Genomic DNA, 17,770 nt, shown 5'->3' with positions numbered 1-17,770 from the left:
CGCCACCACCCTCAGTCTTGCTGGAAACATCATGGAATACTGCACTCCCAACTCCCTCAGCCGTCTCTTGATACCCGTGAACATCATCCATTGTCTCTGCACCAGAGTAGAATAGTCCGGGTAGATAGCAATCTTTTGGCCTTCAACTGTCAGATCCGTCATGTCTCTGGCCTTCCTCAGGATAATGTCTCTGTCTCTATAGTTTAGAATTTTGGCAAGCATGGTACGGGGATTCGCTCCAGGGACAGGTGGTTTCGGCGGGACCCTATGCGCTCTTTCTACCGCGAACACTTTTGTTAGCGCCGTATCTCCAAATGTCTCTAACAGCCATTTTTCAATATATTCCGTTGGATTCCTCCCTTCAGCTTTTTCAGGGATGCCCACTATGCGAATATTGTTTCTTCTGGACCTGTTCTCAAGGTCCTCATTTTTTGCCGCCAATTCAGCTATTGCTTGAGTGAACTTTTTCTCTGCTTTTTGCAGCTGTACTATATGGTCTTCTGCAGTGCTCACTCTCTCCTCTACCTCCCCCACACGTTTGTCAATCTTCTGCATGGCTGCGTTTATCTGGGCTGTGTCCCCCTTAACCTCCTGTATCTGTAAGGTCAGAGACTGTTTACATGAAGAAACCAGCGCAAAAACGTCTCTTAGGGTAGGCGCAGCTTCTGGCGCCATTTCCTCGGGTCCCCCTTCTGCCACCGCCATTTTACTCTCCTTTCTCCCCTGTTGTACCTCATGTTCTCCTGCTGGGCTCTCCTCCTCCTCCTCCTCTTCGGTCTCAGCTCCGGCTCCCTCCTCTGCGGCCTCCGCTCTCGCAAACTGCTGGAGCTTTGCCGCTACCTCCATACGCTTTCTGCATGCGGCGTTCTCCTTGTCTGCCTTGTGTCGGCGCCATCTTGGATTGCGCCTGCCTCCCCGGCTCCCGCGTCCTTCTGCCGTCTCCTTGTCATTCTCGCCGGTTTAAGCGCTACCGCTCAGCGCCACCGGACTTTGCAAGTCTCCCCGCACCAATAAGCCCCCACAGGGACCAAACAGCAGCGGCTCTGCAGGATTTTGGTATGTACAGCGGCGGGAGCTCACAGCCGCACGTCCGCTCACATGGACTCTAGCCTAAGCTATTGTTACACGAGCAATGAGGAAGGTAAATTACATGTTTATTATAGGCATTGTGTGAAATGAATGTATTCTACAGAATGCCTACCATTAGTTACGAGTGAGTGCACTCGTTGCTCGGGTGACCTTCGAGTATTTGTTAGTGTTCGGAGATTTAGTTTTCATCACCTCAGCTGAATGATTTACAGCTACTAGCCAGCCTGAGTACATGTGGGGGTTGCCTGGTTGCTAGGGAACCCCCACATGTAATCAAATTGTCTAGTAGCTGTAAATCATTCAGCTGCCATGATGAAAACTTAATCTCCGAACACTAACAAATACTCGGAGGTCACCCGAGCAATGAGTATACTCGCTCACCACTACCTAGGATTATTTGAAAATTCTTTCCTTCTGGCCTTTTATATTTTACGATGGGATTGTATAGAATGCCTAGTTATAGGCAATATGTATGGATTGAAGTTAAGCAATTTGGCAATTCCTAATTACCACAAAAACCTGGCTTGGACTAATGTCTGGATTATAAATTACCTGTAAAACATTAATTGGTGTCGGTGACATTGGAAGACATGTAGCTGAAAGGATACGAACAACCAATGGATTGAGATCACGTCTTTGTTGATCCGACAGTAAAGAAGTGTTAAGGGCCAAAGTCACATAGCCGTCTAATATTTGAGGTGAGCACTCCTGCAGACGACTGGTCACTGACCGATCTCCTAAGAAAAAGAAATACACAATGCCAATTATTTTGAAAGCAAATTAAATTGTCTTTCTCATGATATCAACAGCTCCAATGGCATTCACCATGACAGATGCTTTGCACCCAGTCTTGATACTACTACAACTTACACAATGCTTACTTTACGTGTAGAAACCCTTGGATTTTACAGCACAAACCTATACTGTCTCAAATACAAAGCAACACTACATTGTAAGTACCATATATACTCGAGTATAAGCCGAGATTTTCAGCCCATTTTTTTTAGGCTGAAAGTGCCCCTCTCGGCTTATACTCGAGTCATTGTCCCAGGGGGTCGGCGGGGGGGGGGGGAAAGAGGGGGAGTGGCGGCTGTCACATCATACTCACCTGCTCCCGGCGCGGTCTCTGCACTTCCCTGCTTCTCCGTTGGTCTCCGGCGCCCGCAGCTCTTCCTGTGTCCAGCAGTCACGTGGTACCACTCATTAAAGTAATGAATATGGACGTGACTCCACTCCCATATGGGTGGAACGCATATTCATTACTTTAATGAGCGGTACCATGTGACCACTGCACAGAGGAACAAGCTGCTGGCATCAGAAACCATCGCATCGGAGTAGCAGGGACCGCACCGGGAGGGGGCGAGTATGACAGGGGAGGGTGAGCCATGTGATATTCACCTGTTCCCGTTCCACCACCGGGCTGTGTCTTCCACGTCCTCTGGCTGTGACGTTCAGGCCAGCGCGATGACGTGTTTAGTGCGCACCCTCTGCCTGCACAATCACTGCAGAAACCCGGAAGGCACAGCGGCGCATGGTGGTGGAACGGGGACAGGTGAATATCGCAAGTGTCAGGGGCCCGAGCCAGCGGTGACACCGTCACCTGGCACCCAACAACGAGAGGTGAGTATATCATTATTTTTTTTTTAATCGCAGCAGCATATGGGGCATATTATTCTATAGAGTATCTTATTGGGCCATCAACCTTTATGGAGCATTATATGGGGCATATTATTCTATGGAGCATCTTATGGGGCCATCATTATCCTTTTTGCAGCATTATATGGGGCATATTTTAATATGGAGCATCTTATAGGGCCATCAATATCCTTTGTGCAGCATTATATGGGGCATAATATTCTATAGAGCATCTTAAGGGGCCATAATTAACCTTTGTGCACCATTATATGGGGCATATTATAATGTCGAGCATCTTAAGGGGCCATAATTAACCTTTGTGCACCATTATATGGGGCATATTATAATGTCGAGCATCTTAAGGGGCCATCATTAACCTTTGTGCAGTATTATATTGGGCATATTTTAATATGGAACATCATTTGGGGCCATCATTAACCTTTGTGCAGCATTATATGGGGCATATTTTTGTATGGAGCACCTTATGGGGCCCATCATGAACTTTACGGAGCATTATATGGGGCGTATTTTGTATGGAGCATTTTATGGGGCCCATCATGAACTGTATGGAGCATTATATGGGGCTGCTGATTCAATATGGATGTTCAAAAACATTTAACCTACTGACGTCTCAATTAATTTTACATTTATTGGTATCCATTTTTATTTTTGACATTTACCAGTAGCTGCTGCATTCTAGGCTTATACTCGAGTCAATAAGTTTACCCATTTTTTTGGTGGCAAAATTAGGGGTCTTCGCTTATACGCGGGTCGGCCTATACTCGAGTATATATGGTATGTCGAAAAGGAAAATTTTGAAGAAAACTGCCCCTAAATGTACTTTTATGGTTCTAAAATGTGGAATTATGATGCAATTGGATAGACTTGCCACCATAAGCGGAATACTGTCCTATTACTACGTTATAACAAAGTCCCAGATGTCCCACAAAATCGTGTCTTTATTGTAGAAAACAACTTTAAAAGTGCATGCCCTGGAGGCCGTAGCGTCATCCTGTACGGCTGTGCACATCATTCCAGCACAAGTCTCCCATTGGTATGTGCAGTGCACAGATGTAGATGGGGGAAAAAAATATTACAACAATCAACTCATAAATTAGATGTTGTAAAGAGAAATAAAATCTTAATGGCAGAATTTCCAGTTTTCGGCCACTGCACCTTCCCGAAAAAAAACAAAACAATAAAAAAGTGATCGAAACAGAGGACCCGAACAAGCCCTCATAAACCTCTATCGGCTGAAAAATAAAAAAGTTATAGGTCTCAGAAAATAGGTTATAATATATTTAAATTGAAACGTGCGTCGTGTTGGTGGGTGAGCTTGTATGCACATAGCTTTTTACCTATTTGTCCTTTCATGTATCATATATATTACTGCATTTCTACGAGACTATGTGCAATAGTCTTGGCACCATTATGACTATTCATTATATTTTTTACATGACATGATATCTGACATTTACTTATTATTTCTAGTCAGAATTTATTTACATATATTTATGCTTTCGCTGGTTGATCAGACATACAATTCCACTGCCCATACACTTTGTGAGAGTACTTTCTCAAGATGTAAATGACTATATCTCTTTCCTCCTTTTAGGCTCACCCACCTTCCATATCTGTATTTTGTCATGTTGGTTATTTATGTGATTATTTCTTTTTTTTAACCATATTTCCTAATAAAGATCGTATTACTCCTATTTATGTCTGTCCTAAGACTTTTTTCTTTTTTGTTAATTCTTAAATATAATATATATATTATATATTGTGGCAGGGTCACTGGCACAGTGTATGAAGGGAGATATGTGTCACTGATCTTCACGGCGACTGAAAGCAATTTTCAATGAATGGTCCATATTTCCAGAGAGATATGACAGCTTGGAATAAAGGTGGCCCATAGTGCGGAGTCAGCCTCAATACTGGCATCACTTCTTATATTAATAAATGATCTGAGCAGGAACATGGCAGATACAACGATTGTATAACTCAGCCTATCACATAATTGTATGTCTACACAGCCGAAGCAGCAATCATCACCCTCTAATGCAGTGTTTTTCAACCAGTGTGCCGCGGCACACTAGTGTGCCGCGACACATGGTCGGGTGTGCCGCGGGGAACGGGAGTCAGCTGTTCTCTGTGCCGACTGTCAAGCTGACAGCCGGCACAGAGAAGCTGCAGCGCGCCGGCTCCCGGAGATCAATTGTACTCGCAGACATCTACCAGCTGCGAGTACAATTGAGGCTCTGACCGCTGGGTCAGAGCGACGCCAGCAGCGTGATCAAGTCATGTGATCACGCTGCTGACGTCACTATCCGGCGCGCCGGAGACAGAAGACACTTGGTGGTAAGTGCTCCTGTGCTGTGGAGCTGAAGACACCGAAGATTCAGCGTGGGGTGGGTTTATGGGGAGTATGTGGGGGGATTTATTAAGTGTGTGGGGGGATTTATTAAGTGTGTGGGGGGATTTATTAAGTGTGTGGGGATTTATTAAGTGTGTGGGGATTTATTCAGTGTGTGGGGATTTATTAAGTGTGTGGGGGGATTTATTAAGTGTGTGGGGATTTATTAAGTGTGTGGGGATTTATTAAGTGTGTGGGGGGATTTATTAAGTGTGTGGGGATTTATTAAGTGTGTGGGGGGATTTATTAAGTGTGTGGGGATTTATTAAGTGTGTGGGGATTTATTAAGTGTGTGGGGGGATTTATTAAGTGTGGGGGGGATTTATTAAGTGTGTGGGGATTTATTAAGTGTGTGGGGGGATTTATTAAGTGTGTGGGGGGGATTTATTAAGTGTGTGGGGGGATTTATTAAGTGTGGGGGGATTTATTAAGTGTGTGGGGGGATTTATTAAGTGTGTGGGGGGATTTATTCAGTGTGTGGGGGGGATTTATTCAGTGTGTGGGGGGCATTTATTCAGTGTGTGGGGGGATTTATTCTGTGTGGGGGGGATTTATTCAGTGTGTGGGGGGGATTTATTCAGTGAGTGGGGGGATTTATTCAGTGTGTGGGGGGATTTATTCAGTGTGTGTGGGGGGGGATTTATTCAGTGTGTGGGGGGATTTATTCAGTGTGTGGGGGGGATTTATTCAGTGTGTGGGGGGGATTTATTCAGTGTGTGGGGGGGATTTATTCAGTGTGTACGTGGGGGGGCTGGAATTTATTTAGCATGTGTGGGGCAGGGTGCATTTATTCTGTGGAAGGGGATGGATTTATTCTATCGGAAGGGCAGTGGATATATTCTGTGGGGGTGAGTGGGGAGATGGGGGTGGACACAGTAGCGAGGGGAAAAATGTGTGCTGACACAGTATTGGGAGCATTGGTGATGGGATGTGTGAGGACAGTATGGGGGGTCGGGGGAATGTGTGAGGGGGGAATGTGTGAGGAGGAAATATGGAGAGAGCAAAGGGGTATGTTAGCGGGGGGGGATGTACAGGAGGAGGCTATTAGAAATGTGTGCAGACAGTATGGGGGGATGAAAGTGTGAGTGGGCACAGAATAGATACTGAGTAGTGTGAGGGTAACAGCCAGGAGGAGACAGTATGCCAAGTAGGAGGAGTGTAATGAAGGGGCACAGTAGAGAGACTGGGCTCTCTATGAGGGACACCGTATGAGAAGGCAGTGTGAAGTATGGAAAAGAGAGAGAGGGTAGTGTGGATGGCATGTACCATAAGAGGGACAGTGAGGGTCATATTATGTGCTGGGAATAAAGTGAGGGGCAATTATTTACTCAGGGGCTCAGCCTAGGGCAGATATTGTTATTCCGGAGCATTATAATAACACTGCTATCTTTAAGGGTGTTGTGTCGGGATGTGCTGCAGAAGACACGAGAAGATGGAAGTCTGCAGAAACGAGCTCTGCCAGTGGATGAGAAGAGTCATCATGGCATCTGGACAAGGTGAAGATGAAAAGAAAGAGGCGACTCCACAAACAACGTCATCTATCAGGTACCTGGATGTAAATGTGTTTTTTTTGTGATACTAATTCTCATTTTTATTTGTTAGGAACATTAAAGGGGATGTCCAAGGTTGTGATGAGTCTGCAGTCATACTATGTGACTGCAGACTTCTGAATTCTCACAGTGCGCACTGCTATCATAATTCTCTGATGTTGGTGATTTACATACATGCGGTCACGTGCTGACTAGACATGTGTGGCCTCATTCAATTAAAATGAATTGACTGAGGCCGGACACGTCTAGTTAGAATGTGGCCAGAAGTATCCAAATCACATACTTGTGCTGTCATGACCGTCCACTCTGGCCACCGGCAAGGGAGAATCCTGAAAGTGTGCAGTGCTTGCGCTGTGAGAATTCAGAAGCCTGCAGTCACATAGAATGACTGCAGACTTTCATCTCAAACCTGGACGCACCATTTTGTGCCATTTTGGTTGGTGGTGTGCCTCGGGATTTTTTAAGTATAAAAAGTGTGCCGCGGCTCAAAAAAGGTTGAAAATCACTGCTCTAATGAGACACCAATCTTATACAGTAGAATTTTAGTAGTAAAACTAAGAGAATACAATAAAAACAGTGATTATTGTTCCAAAAAAAACTGTATTTTTATTTATTTATTTTATTAGTACAATGAAACTTTAACATTTCAAAGAATGCTCATTAGCATTATTAGCATATTAAAAGATTAACCTTCATTTGTTTTTGTTTTTTTTGATAAATCAATAGTACACGTCAAAATAACAAAGTTTGCAATATATCTTATTGGAGAAATCTGTTTTTTTTTCTTCTCCTCCTTAACTGATCCTACTACATTCACAGGTATAATCTGTATTCAGTGACTGTAGGTTTTTACATTACTGTGATAGGACATGACAGTTTGTGCTTATAATCTTCTATGGAGAGTGGAGGAGCTGGAAGACAATACTAACGAAAAACAAGATAAAGGTACGTGCACACAATGTCTGTTTTCAGGTGGAATCCGCTTGGAAAAGAACAAAAAAAAGAAGAACTTAACGCTTCAGGGCTTCATAATCATGAAGCAGTAAAAAGAAGTAACATGTTCACTCTTTGGGCGGCTTCCAAATGTAGTTAAATTCATGGGAAGAAAACGCTGGTGGTGTAGCCGCCGCAAAAAATGCCAACATAACTACCAGCAAAGCAGCTTCAGAAAAAAGACCGCCAGCGTTTTTCGGAAGCGGCTTCACCTGGAAAAATCTCAGTCCTTAACTACTGTTTTGCTGGACTGGCTTCCTTTCACCAATTTGCATTTGCAGAGCCCCTGAGGTATTAGTATAGTGGAAACCTCAGAAGTGACACTATTTTATGGAAACTATAACCTTTCAAGGCACTGAGGTGTAGTGACCAATTTGACCTAAAAAAAAATTAGGGTGCAAAAAGAGAACATTTTTTTCCCAATTAGCGCAAGTATTTGATGAAGACATTTCTTCTGCATCAAAAACATGTCTCTTGGCAGGAAAACAACATGCGCTTTGCCGCCTATTTTCAAAATTCTATTTTTATTGAAAGGTTAACTAATTTTCAATCACAAAAATACAACAAAAAGAAAAGAATAGCTAGGACAGTGTATTTGGCGCCTTTTTTTTATACATTTTTCCTGTTCATTAGAATGGGTGAAAAAACTGCAAAAAACGCTGAAAGAATTGACAGGTTTCAGATTTGAAACAGCTTCAAAACTGCAAGGACAAAATAAGCAAAATGTGTAGAAATCTCATTAATCTTACTGGCAAAGTAAAATGCTGCATTTTTCGGAGTAAAAACGCAACATACACATACCCTTAGAGGTACCTTTTTTTTTTTTAACTTGACAGTTCAGTATAAGATTTACCATAAAAATATACAACAAATATGTTTTCTTATTTTACGTTTATAATCTTTTACTGAATTCTACAGCTTCATCACCACTATCTTAGGGCAGTCCCACACGTCCAGATAATTCCGGTACCGGAAAAATCGGTACCGGAATTATCCGTGTCCGTGTGCCCGTGCGTTTCTGTGGCACATCAGTGTGGCACACGTGCGGCACACGTGTGCCACCCGTGTGCCGACTGGGTACCACACGCACCGTGCAGGAGACAGCGCTAGAGATAAGCGCTGTCCCCCCCACGTGGTGCTGAAGCCGCAATTCATATCTTCTCTGCAGCAGCGTTTGCTGTAGAGAAGATATGAATAATCCTTTTTTTTGTTGTTGTTTCTCGTGTTTAACATAAAGATCCCTGTCCCCACCCCCCTCCCACCCCCTGTGCGCCCGCCTGCTGTTATTAAAATACTCACCAGGCTCCCTCGCTGGCTGGCGCTGCTTCCCGTCCTGGCCGCACCTTCTACTGTATGAGCGGTCACGTGGGGGCGCTCATTTACAGTAATGAATATGCGGCTCCTCCTCCCATAGGGGTGGAGCCGCATATTCATTACTGTAAATGAGCGGCCCCACGTGACCGATCAAACAGTAGAAGGTGCGGCCAGTACAGGAAGCAGTGCCAGCGAGGGAGCCGGGTGAGTATTTTAATAACAGCGGGCGGGCGCACAGGGGGTGAGAGGGGGGTGGGGACAGGGATCATTATGTTAAACACGAGAAACAAAAAAAAAAAAGGATTATTCATATCTTCTCTACAGCAAACGCTGCTGCAGAGAAGATATGAATCGCGGCTTCAGCACCACGTGGGGGGGACAGCGCTTACTGTAGTGCTGTCTCCTGCACGGCACACGGACTGCACACGGACAACGTCCGTGTGTGGTACGTGTTTTACACGGACCCATTGACTTTAATGGGTCCGTGTAATCCGTGCGCTCCCACGAACACTGACATGTCTCCGTGTTTGGCACACGGAGACACGGTCCGCAAAAATGCATTGATTTCACTGTGTCTACGTGTGTCAGTGGCTCCGGTACGTGAGGAAACTGTCACCTCACGTACCGGAGTCACTGACGTGTGAAACCGGCCATATTCCAATGTAATAAACAAGGGATATACACTGAGGTTTTGCAATGTCCAATGTTCCAAGGCATCTCAGTGTCCATTATTTTTCAGCAATTGCAGGTTCTCTGTGCTTAAATGAATACCTTTCTACTGTGTTAGCATGTGGAATAAACAGCTTACTAAGTTTATTTTGTGGGTCAGTATGATTAATGAGAAAGGGGGAGAGTTATTATAACAGGTTATGTGTTAGTGGCAATGGCAATTAAAGACTCAAATTCAAGCGGAGATTCTCTGAATCAACACAGTTTAAAAAAACCCAGCCCATGAGATCATGGGTTAAAGGGGTTGTCCGGGACTTTTAGGTTGATAGCCTATCCTTAGGATAGGACATCAATGACACCCGTCACCGCCTGCTGTTCCCGATGATAGTGGAGGTCAGATTTGACCAGTTGCGGAGCTGCACAGCACAGCTCAGTTGACGGAATGGTGGCCGGGTACTGTACATCCTCCCTCTATTGATTTTGAATAGGTGAGGGATGTACTGTACCTGATTACAGCCACTATACAGTCGACAGAGCTGTGCTGTGCAACTCTGCAACTAAGAAATTTGGGAGGCCGCAAACACTGGTAGCACCTGATCGACGGCAGTGCTGGGTGTTGCCCCCACATCAATCATACACTGATAACCTATCTTAAGGATAGGCTATTAATGATAAAGTCCTGGCAAACCCCTTTAAAACGGAGGTATTAAGCTGCCACACAACTGCTACTTTCACTTTAAACCACTTATATACTGGGCTGGCTTCCATCTATGGCGCCAATTCTGCTCTCATATTGAAGAAGAGAAGCCATGATCCCAGTTATGGGCCTTCGTAGCCGGGACGTAACTCATACATCCTTGGCTACTGAGTTCCAACCCTGCAAGGTGGTATGAGCTACTTCTCTGGTAGGGAAAGTATCATAAAAAACGTATATCATCTACTATTTACATTACATTAAAAAAAATGATCCCGGGAAGAGTCCTGACATTTTGTTACACAGTACGGCGCCACCTTGTGTTGAAATTGTATAACAATATGCAGGTCCATCTGATGAGCTGAGCGCTGGTCACACATGCTCAGTCACTCTGCCCTCTCTCTACACTTTACAGAGAAACTAACAGAAATAACTTTTTGCCTCTCAAGCCGGCTCTGCATAGACTAGCATGTGTGACCTGCAGCACTTACACTAGAATTGCGTGTGAACACAGGCTCTAAAACAGTAGTTTTCGCCATACTTTGCCAAAGCTGCAGGAAGTGGCAACAGTGCCAAGTGCCTTCAGGATGGCACAGGTACAAAGGATGGATTGACTTGGCAGTGCTAACATAGAACGATCAAGTATTTAGTTTTTAAAACAATTGTATAACCTTTGGATAAACTTTTCTGCTGATATTTGCACGCACCTGCAAGAAGCGGCATGAAGTTATTGCACAACATCAAATACTTCCTTTCTCCTTGAAGTGATGGAACGCTTGAGGCCTTTTCACACTTCTCTTTCTCTGATTTTTTCCTGACTGGGAAAATAAAGGAATAAATAAGTGATGAAATGCTGTAGTTTTCTAAAAAAAGAAAAAAACAACATACAGTAGAGTTTGGAAGCGTAAAGACTAAAGTATAAGCGCTGAATATCAAATTACAGAACAGACACCCCATGGAGTCCTGCTCTCATAATGCTAGGTTCACAAAATCCGAAATTATTTTCTTTACTTTAGTACTTTCACCGAGAAAGAACTGCGAACTGCTAAGACTGTTGACTATGGAAATACCACATGGTGTTTTTCAATCCCATGGTTTTATTCATTGAAGCTAGCGTTTATGCTCTAAAAGTCCTGTGCTTTCTACCACATTCTGTAAACTGGAATTTTAGGATATCATTCAGTATAATGTAACATCTGGCCAATGTAATACTTTGGGGGGGGGGGTTTATTCCCAAGCTTTGAAGAAGCTCCATAAACTTTTTATATGTGTAGTAAAAAAAAAAAAATATTGTCGGAAGTTTTCACAATTTTACAGCGTTCTTTTACTTTTACGTAAACTAAAAAAAATATACATATATATTGTTTGCTTGTTGTGTATTTATATATATATATATATATATATATATATATATATATATATATACACAACAAACTGATCCCATGAAAGCAGGAGAGCATAGCAGCCAGATATGATAAAAATAACAATGAAGGGGGGAAAAAAAAGGAAAGGCGGCAGATAAAAAAGGGGTTTAACAATAAAGTGTTCTAGGAATATATTGCGCACTCATATATTTATTGGCGAAAAAAAGGAGAAATTAAAAAAATACTTACATAATTATGGGAAAGTAGAATAATATAGTTTGTAGGTGAGAAAGCCTTGGCATTGGTGCTTAAAGGCACAGATGATTGGCCTCGGGGAGACCAAAACATCCAACACCGCGGAGACACCATCACGTGTTTCTCAACGCAGTGATTCCAGAACACTGCCCCCATCCCTTATGGGAAATATGCAGATGCAAGTAGAGAAGCTGCGGAGACACCATCACGTGTTTCTCGACGCAAGCAGTGAATAGCCAGGCCTTTCCCCGGGAAGGAACAACCACGGGAAGGGCAGCATCCTATGAAGGAAAGCCACCTATGCCAAGCATGGTATCCATCCACAGACAGCTGTTTCGGGGTTTTTGCCCCTCATCAGTGTGGAGTAGGAATCTGGCTATTAGGAGCAGTGCCTAGTAAAAAGGCTATAAAGGCACAGATGATTGGCCTCGGGGAGACCAAAACATCCAACACCGCGGAGACACCATCACGTGTTTCTCAACGCAGTGATTCCAGAACACTGCCCCCATCCCTTATGGGAAATATGCAGATGCAAGTAGAGAAGCTGCGGAGACACCATCACGTGTTTCTCGACGCAAGCAGTGAATAGCCAGGCCTTTCCCCGGGAAGGAACAACCACGGGAAGGGCAGCATCCTATGAAGGAAAGCCACCTATGCCAAGCATGGTATCCATCCACAGACAGCTGTTTCGGGGTTTTTGCCCCTCATCAGTGTGGAGTAGGAATCTGGCTATTAGGAGCAGTGCCTAGTAAAAAGGCTATAAAGGCACAGATGATTGGCCTCGGGGAGACCAAAACATCCAACACCGCGGAGACACCATCACGTGTTTCTCAACGCAGTGATTCCAGAACACTGCCCCCATCCCTTATGGGAAATATGCAGATGCAAGGAGAGAACTGATGAGGGGCAAAAACCCCGAAACAGCTGTCTGTGGATGGATACCATGCTTGGCATAGGTGGCTTTCCTTCATAGGATGCTGCCCTTCCCGTGGTTGTTCCTTCCCGGGGAAAGGCCTGGCTATTCACTGCTTGCGTCGAGAAACACGTGATGGTGTCTCCGCAGCTTCTCTACTTGCATCTGCATATTTCCCATAAGGGATGGGGGCAGTGTTCTGGAATCACTGCGTTGAGAAACACGTGATGGTGTCTCCGCGGTGTTGGATGTTTTGGTCTCCCCGAGGCCAATCATCTGTGCCTTTATAGCCTTTTTACTAGGCACTGCTCCTAATAGCCAGATTCCTACTCCACACTGATGAGGGGCAAAAACCCCGAAACAGCTGTCTGTGGATGGATACCATGCTTGGCATAGGTGGCTTTCCTTCATAGGATGCTGCCCTTCCCGTGGTTGTTCCTTCCCGGGGAAAGGCCTGGCTATTCACTGCTTGCGTCGAGAAACACGTGATGGTGTCTCCGCAGCTTCTCTACTTGCATCTGCATATTTCCCATAAGGGATGGGGGCAGTGTTCTGGAATCACTGCGTTGAGAAACACGTGATGGTGTCTCCGCGGTGTTGGATGTTTTGGTCTCCCCGAGGCCAATCATCTGTGCCTTTATAGCCTTTTTACTAGGCACTGCTCCTAATAGCCAGATTCCTACTCCACACTGATGAGGGGCAAAAACCCCGAAACAGCTGTCTGTGGATGGATACCATGCTTGGCATAGGTGGCTTTCCTTCATAGGATGCTGCCCTTCCCGTGGTTGTTCCTTCCCGGGGAAAGGCCTGGCTATTCACTGCTTGCGTCGAGAAACACGTGATGGTGTCTCCGCAGCTTCTCTACTTGCATCTGCATATTTCCCATAAGGGATGGGGGCAGTGTTCTGGAATCACTGCGTTGAGAAACACGTGATGGTGTCTCCGCGGTGTTGGATGTTTTGGTCTCCCCGAGGCCAATCATCTGTGCCTTTATAGCCTTTTTACTAGGCACTGCTCCTAATAGCCAGATTCCTACTCCACACTGATGAGGGGCAAAAACCCCGAAACAGCTGTCTGTGGATGGATACCATGCTTGGCATAGGTGGCTTTCCTTCATAGGATGCTGCCCTTCCCGTGGTTGTTCCTTCCCGGGGAAAGGCCTGGCTATTCACTGCTTGCGTCGAGAAACACGTGATGGTGTCTCCGCAGCTTCTCTACTTGCATCTGCATATTTCCCATAAGGGATGGGGGCAGTGTTCTGGAATCACTGCGTTGAGAAACACGTGATGGTGTCTCCGCGGTGTTGGATGTTTTGGTCTCCCCGAGGCCAATCATCTGTGCCTTTATAGCCTTTTTACTAGGCACTGCTCCTAATAGCCAGATTCCTACTCCACACTGATGAGGGGCAAAAACCCCGAAACAGCTGTCTGTGGATGGATACCATGCTTGGCATAGGTGGCTTTCCTTCATAGGATGCTGCCCTTCCCGTGGTTGTTCCTTCCCGGGGAAAGGCCTGGCTATTCACTGCTTGCGTCGAGAAACACGTGATGGTGTCTCCGCAGCTTCTCTACTTGCATCTGCATATTTCCCATAAGGGATGGGGGCAGTGTTCTGGAATCACTGCGTTGAGAAACACGTGATGGTGTCTCCGCGGTGTTGGATGTTTTGGTCTCCCCGAGGCCAATCATCTGTGCCTTTATAGCCTTTTTACTAGGCACTGCTCCTAATAGCCAGATTCCTACTCCACACTGATGAGGGGCAAAAACCCCGAAACAGCTGTCTGTGGATGGATACCATGCTTGGCATAGGTGGCTTTCCTTCATAGGATGCTGCCCTTCCCGTGGTTGTTCCTTCCCGGGGAAAGGCCTGGCTATTCACTGCTTGCGTCGAGAAACACGTGATGGTGTCTCCGCAGCTTCTCTACTTGCATCTGCATATTTCCCATAAGGGATGGGGGCAGTGTTCTGGAATCACTGCGTTGAGAAACACGTGATGGTGTCTCCGCGGTGTTGGATGTTTTGGTCTCCCCGAGGCCAATCATCTGTGCCTTTATAGCCTTTTTACTAGGCACTGCTCCTAATAGCCAGATTCCTACTCCACACTGATGAGGGGCAAAAACCCCGAAACAGCTGTCTGTGGATGGATACCTTGCTTGGCATAGGTGGCTTTCCTTCATAGGATGCTGCCCTTCCCGTGGTTGTTCCTTCCCGGGGAAAGGCCTGGCTATTCACTGCTTGCGTCGAGAAACACGTGATGGTGTCTCCGCAGCTTCTCTACTTGCATCTGCATATTTCCCATAAGGGATGGGGGCAGTGTTCTGGAATCACTGCGTTGAGAAACACGTGATGGTGTCTCCGCGGTGTTGGATGTTTTGGTCTCCCCGAGGCCAATCATCTGTGCCTTTATAGCCTTTTTACTAGGCACTGCTCCTAATAGCCAGATTCCTACTCCACACTGATGAGGGGCAAAAACCCCGAAACAGCTGTCTGTGGATGGATACCATGCTTGGCATAGGTGGCTTTCCTTCATAGGATGCTGCCCTTCCCGTGGTTGTTCCTTCCCGGGGAAAGGCCTGGCTATTCACTGCTTGCGTCGAGAAACACGTGATGGTGTCTCCGCAGCTTCTCTACTTGCATCTGCATATTTCCCATAAGGGATGGGGGCAGTGTTCTGGAATCACTGCGTTGAGAAACACGTGATGGTGTCTCCGCGGTGTTGGATGTTTTGGTCTCCCCGAGGCCAATCATCTGTGCCTTTATAGCCTTTTTACTAGGCACTGCTCCTAATAGCCAGATTCCTACTCCACACTGATGAGGGGCAAAAACCCCGAAACAGCTGTCTGTGGATGGATACCATGCTTGGCATAGGTGGCTTTCCTTCATAGGATGCTGCCCTTCCTGTGGTTGTTCCTTCCCGGGGAAAGGCCTGGCTATTCACTGCTTGCGTCGAGAAACACGTGATGGTGTCTCCGCAGCTTCTCTACTTGCATTGGCATTGGTGCTTGGCATGCCAATTAGTTTTTTTTTACATTATGAAATCGAGAGAGAAAGCATGTTTGCTAGCCCGTATTTTTTTTTGCTGCATGGAAATGTCATCTGGAATGGGGCTTAACGCTTGACCCCAAGCTAGCGCACAGTGAGACAGTCTAACATTTTTCTCCAAAATTCCTTAATAAATTTTTCCCAACAAAATGTGCACTCCTAGACCATCGTCAATTTAGTAGTTAAAAAAAAAAAATCATGATTTCTGCAATGATGAGGGTCTGCTAACTCTCTCAGGTGATATAAGTCGTATCAGCAGTCATTAAGGGGTTAAAAAGATTTTTTTCAACGTAGAAGAAAGCTTTCTGTGTTAGCACATGATCAGTAAAGTTTATGAAGGGGGCTGGCTGACTGGCTCATTTTAATAACTAAGCAAGTCCTCTTCTCTATTAATAGCTGAGACAATCAGTGACAGGTAAGGCTGGCTTTGCTACTGAAATAAGCAGTCAGTTCCTACATATCACTGGCCACAGTCTAACAGACAGCTCCCTCGTGAATCAAACCCAGTGAGTACCTGGAAGTGTCAGGACCACTTATAATCTGTTGCTGATATATTGAATTTGAGACAGATTTCTTAATTTATGGTAAGTACATTACTAAATTTCATCTTTTTGCACTTTCTAAGCATTAAAATATATATTTTTTTAAACACTGAAGAACACTTATAAGGTCCCAAATTATCATAGCCCTAGGCTACAAGGCTTACAGTGCCTTGCGAAAGTATTCGGCTCCCTGGAACTTTTCAACCTTTTCCCACATATCATGCTTCAAACATAAAGATACCGAATGTAAATTTTTGGTGAAGAATCAACAACAAGTGGAACACAATTGTGAAGTTGAACAAAATGTATTGGTTATTTTACATTTTTGTGGAAATTCAAAAACTGAAAAGTGGGGCGTGCAATATTATTCAGCCCCTTTAACTTAATACTTTGTTGCGCCACCTTTTGCTGCGATTACAAGTCTCTTGGGGTATGTCTCTACCAGTTTTGTACATCGAGAGACTGAAATTCTTGCCCATTCTTCCTTGGCAAACAGCTCGAGCTCAGTGAGGTTTGATGGAGATCGTTTGTGAACAGCAGTTTTTCAGCTCTTTCCACAGATTCTCGATTGGATTGAGGTCTGGACTTTGACTTGGCCATTCTAACACCTGGATACGGTTATTTGTGAACCGTTCCATTGTAGATTTTGCTTTATGTTTGAGATCATTATCTTGTTGGAAGACAAATCTCCGTCCCAGTCTCAGGTCTTTTGCAGACTCCAACAGGTTTTCTTCAAGAATGGTCCTGTATTTGGCTCCATCCATCTTCCCATCCATTTTAACCATTTTCCCTGTCCCTGCTGAAGAAAAGAAGGCCCAAACCATGATGCTGCCACCACCATGCTTGACAGTGGGGATGGTGTGTTCAGGGTGATGAGCTGTGTTGCCTTTACGCCAATCATATCGTTTGGCATTGTTGTCAAAAAGTTTGATTTTGGTTTCATCTGACCAGAGCACCTTCTTCCACATGTTTGGTGTGTCTCCCAGGTGGCTTGTTGCAAACTTTAAACAACACTTTTTATGGATATCTTTGAGAAATGGCTTTCTTCTTGCCCCTCTTCCATAAAGGCCAGATTTGTGCAGTGTATGACTGATTGTTGTCCTATGGGCAGACAGTGCCACCTCAGCTGTAAATCTCTGCAGTTCATCCAGAGTGATCATGGACCTCTTGGCTGCATCTCTGATCAGTCTTCTCCTTGTTTGAGATGAAAGTTTAGAGGGACGGCCGGGTCTTGGTAGATTTGCAGTGGTATGATACTCCTTCCATTTCAGTATGATCGCTTGCACAGTGCTCCTTGG

The 17,770-nt window shown here is 45.0% G+C and overlaps 1 protein-coding gene across 1 annotated transcript in view; it reads right to left on the bottom strand.

Moving 5' to 3' along the window:
- CFAP92 (cilia and flagella associated protein 92 (putative)) overlaps positions 1–17,770 on the bottom strand; it is a 144,032-nt gene that overhangs the window by 64,847 nt on the left and 61,415 nt on the right. The window contains exons 8-9 of the mRNA XM_069737595.1: positions 11,065–11,175; positions 1,642–1,826 (exon numbers count right to left, since the gene is read on the bottom strand). Coding sequence (XP_069593696.1) covers positions 1,642–1,826; positions 11,065–11,175 — 296 coding nt within the window. The remainder of the gene's footprint in view (positions 1–1,641; positions 1,827–11,064; positions 11,176–17,770) is intronic.

The sequence above is a fragment of the Ranitomeya imitator genome, chromosome 8 (genome assembly GCF_032444005.1).
Source record: "Ranitomeya imitator isolate aRanImi1 chromosome 8, aRanImi1.pri, whole genome shotgun sequence".
In the NCBI taxonomy this organism is placed as follows: Eukaryota; Metazoa; Chordata; class Amphibia; order Anura; family Dendrobatidae; genus Ranitomeya; species Ranitomeya imitator.
The sequence above is the reverse complement of the archived record's forward strand: the minus strand, read 5'-3'. Positions and strand labels throughout refer to the sequence as shown.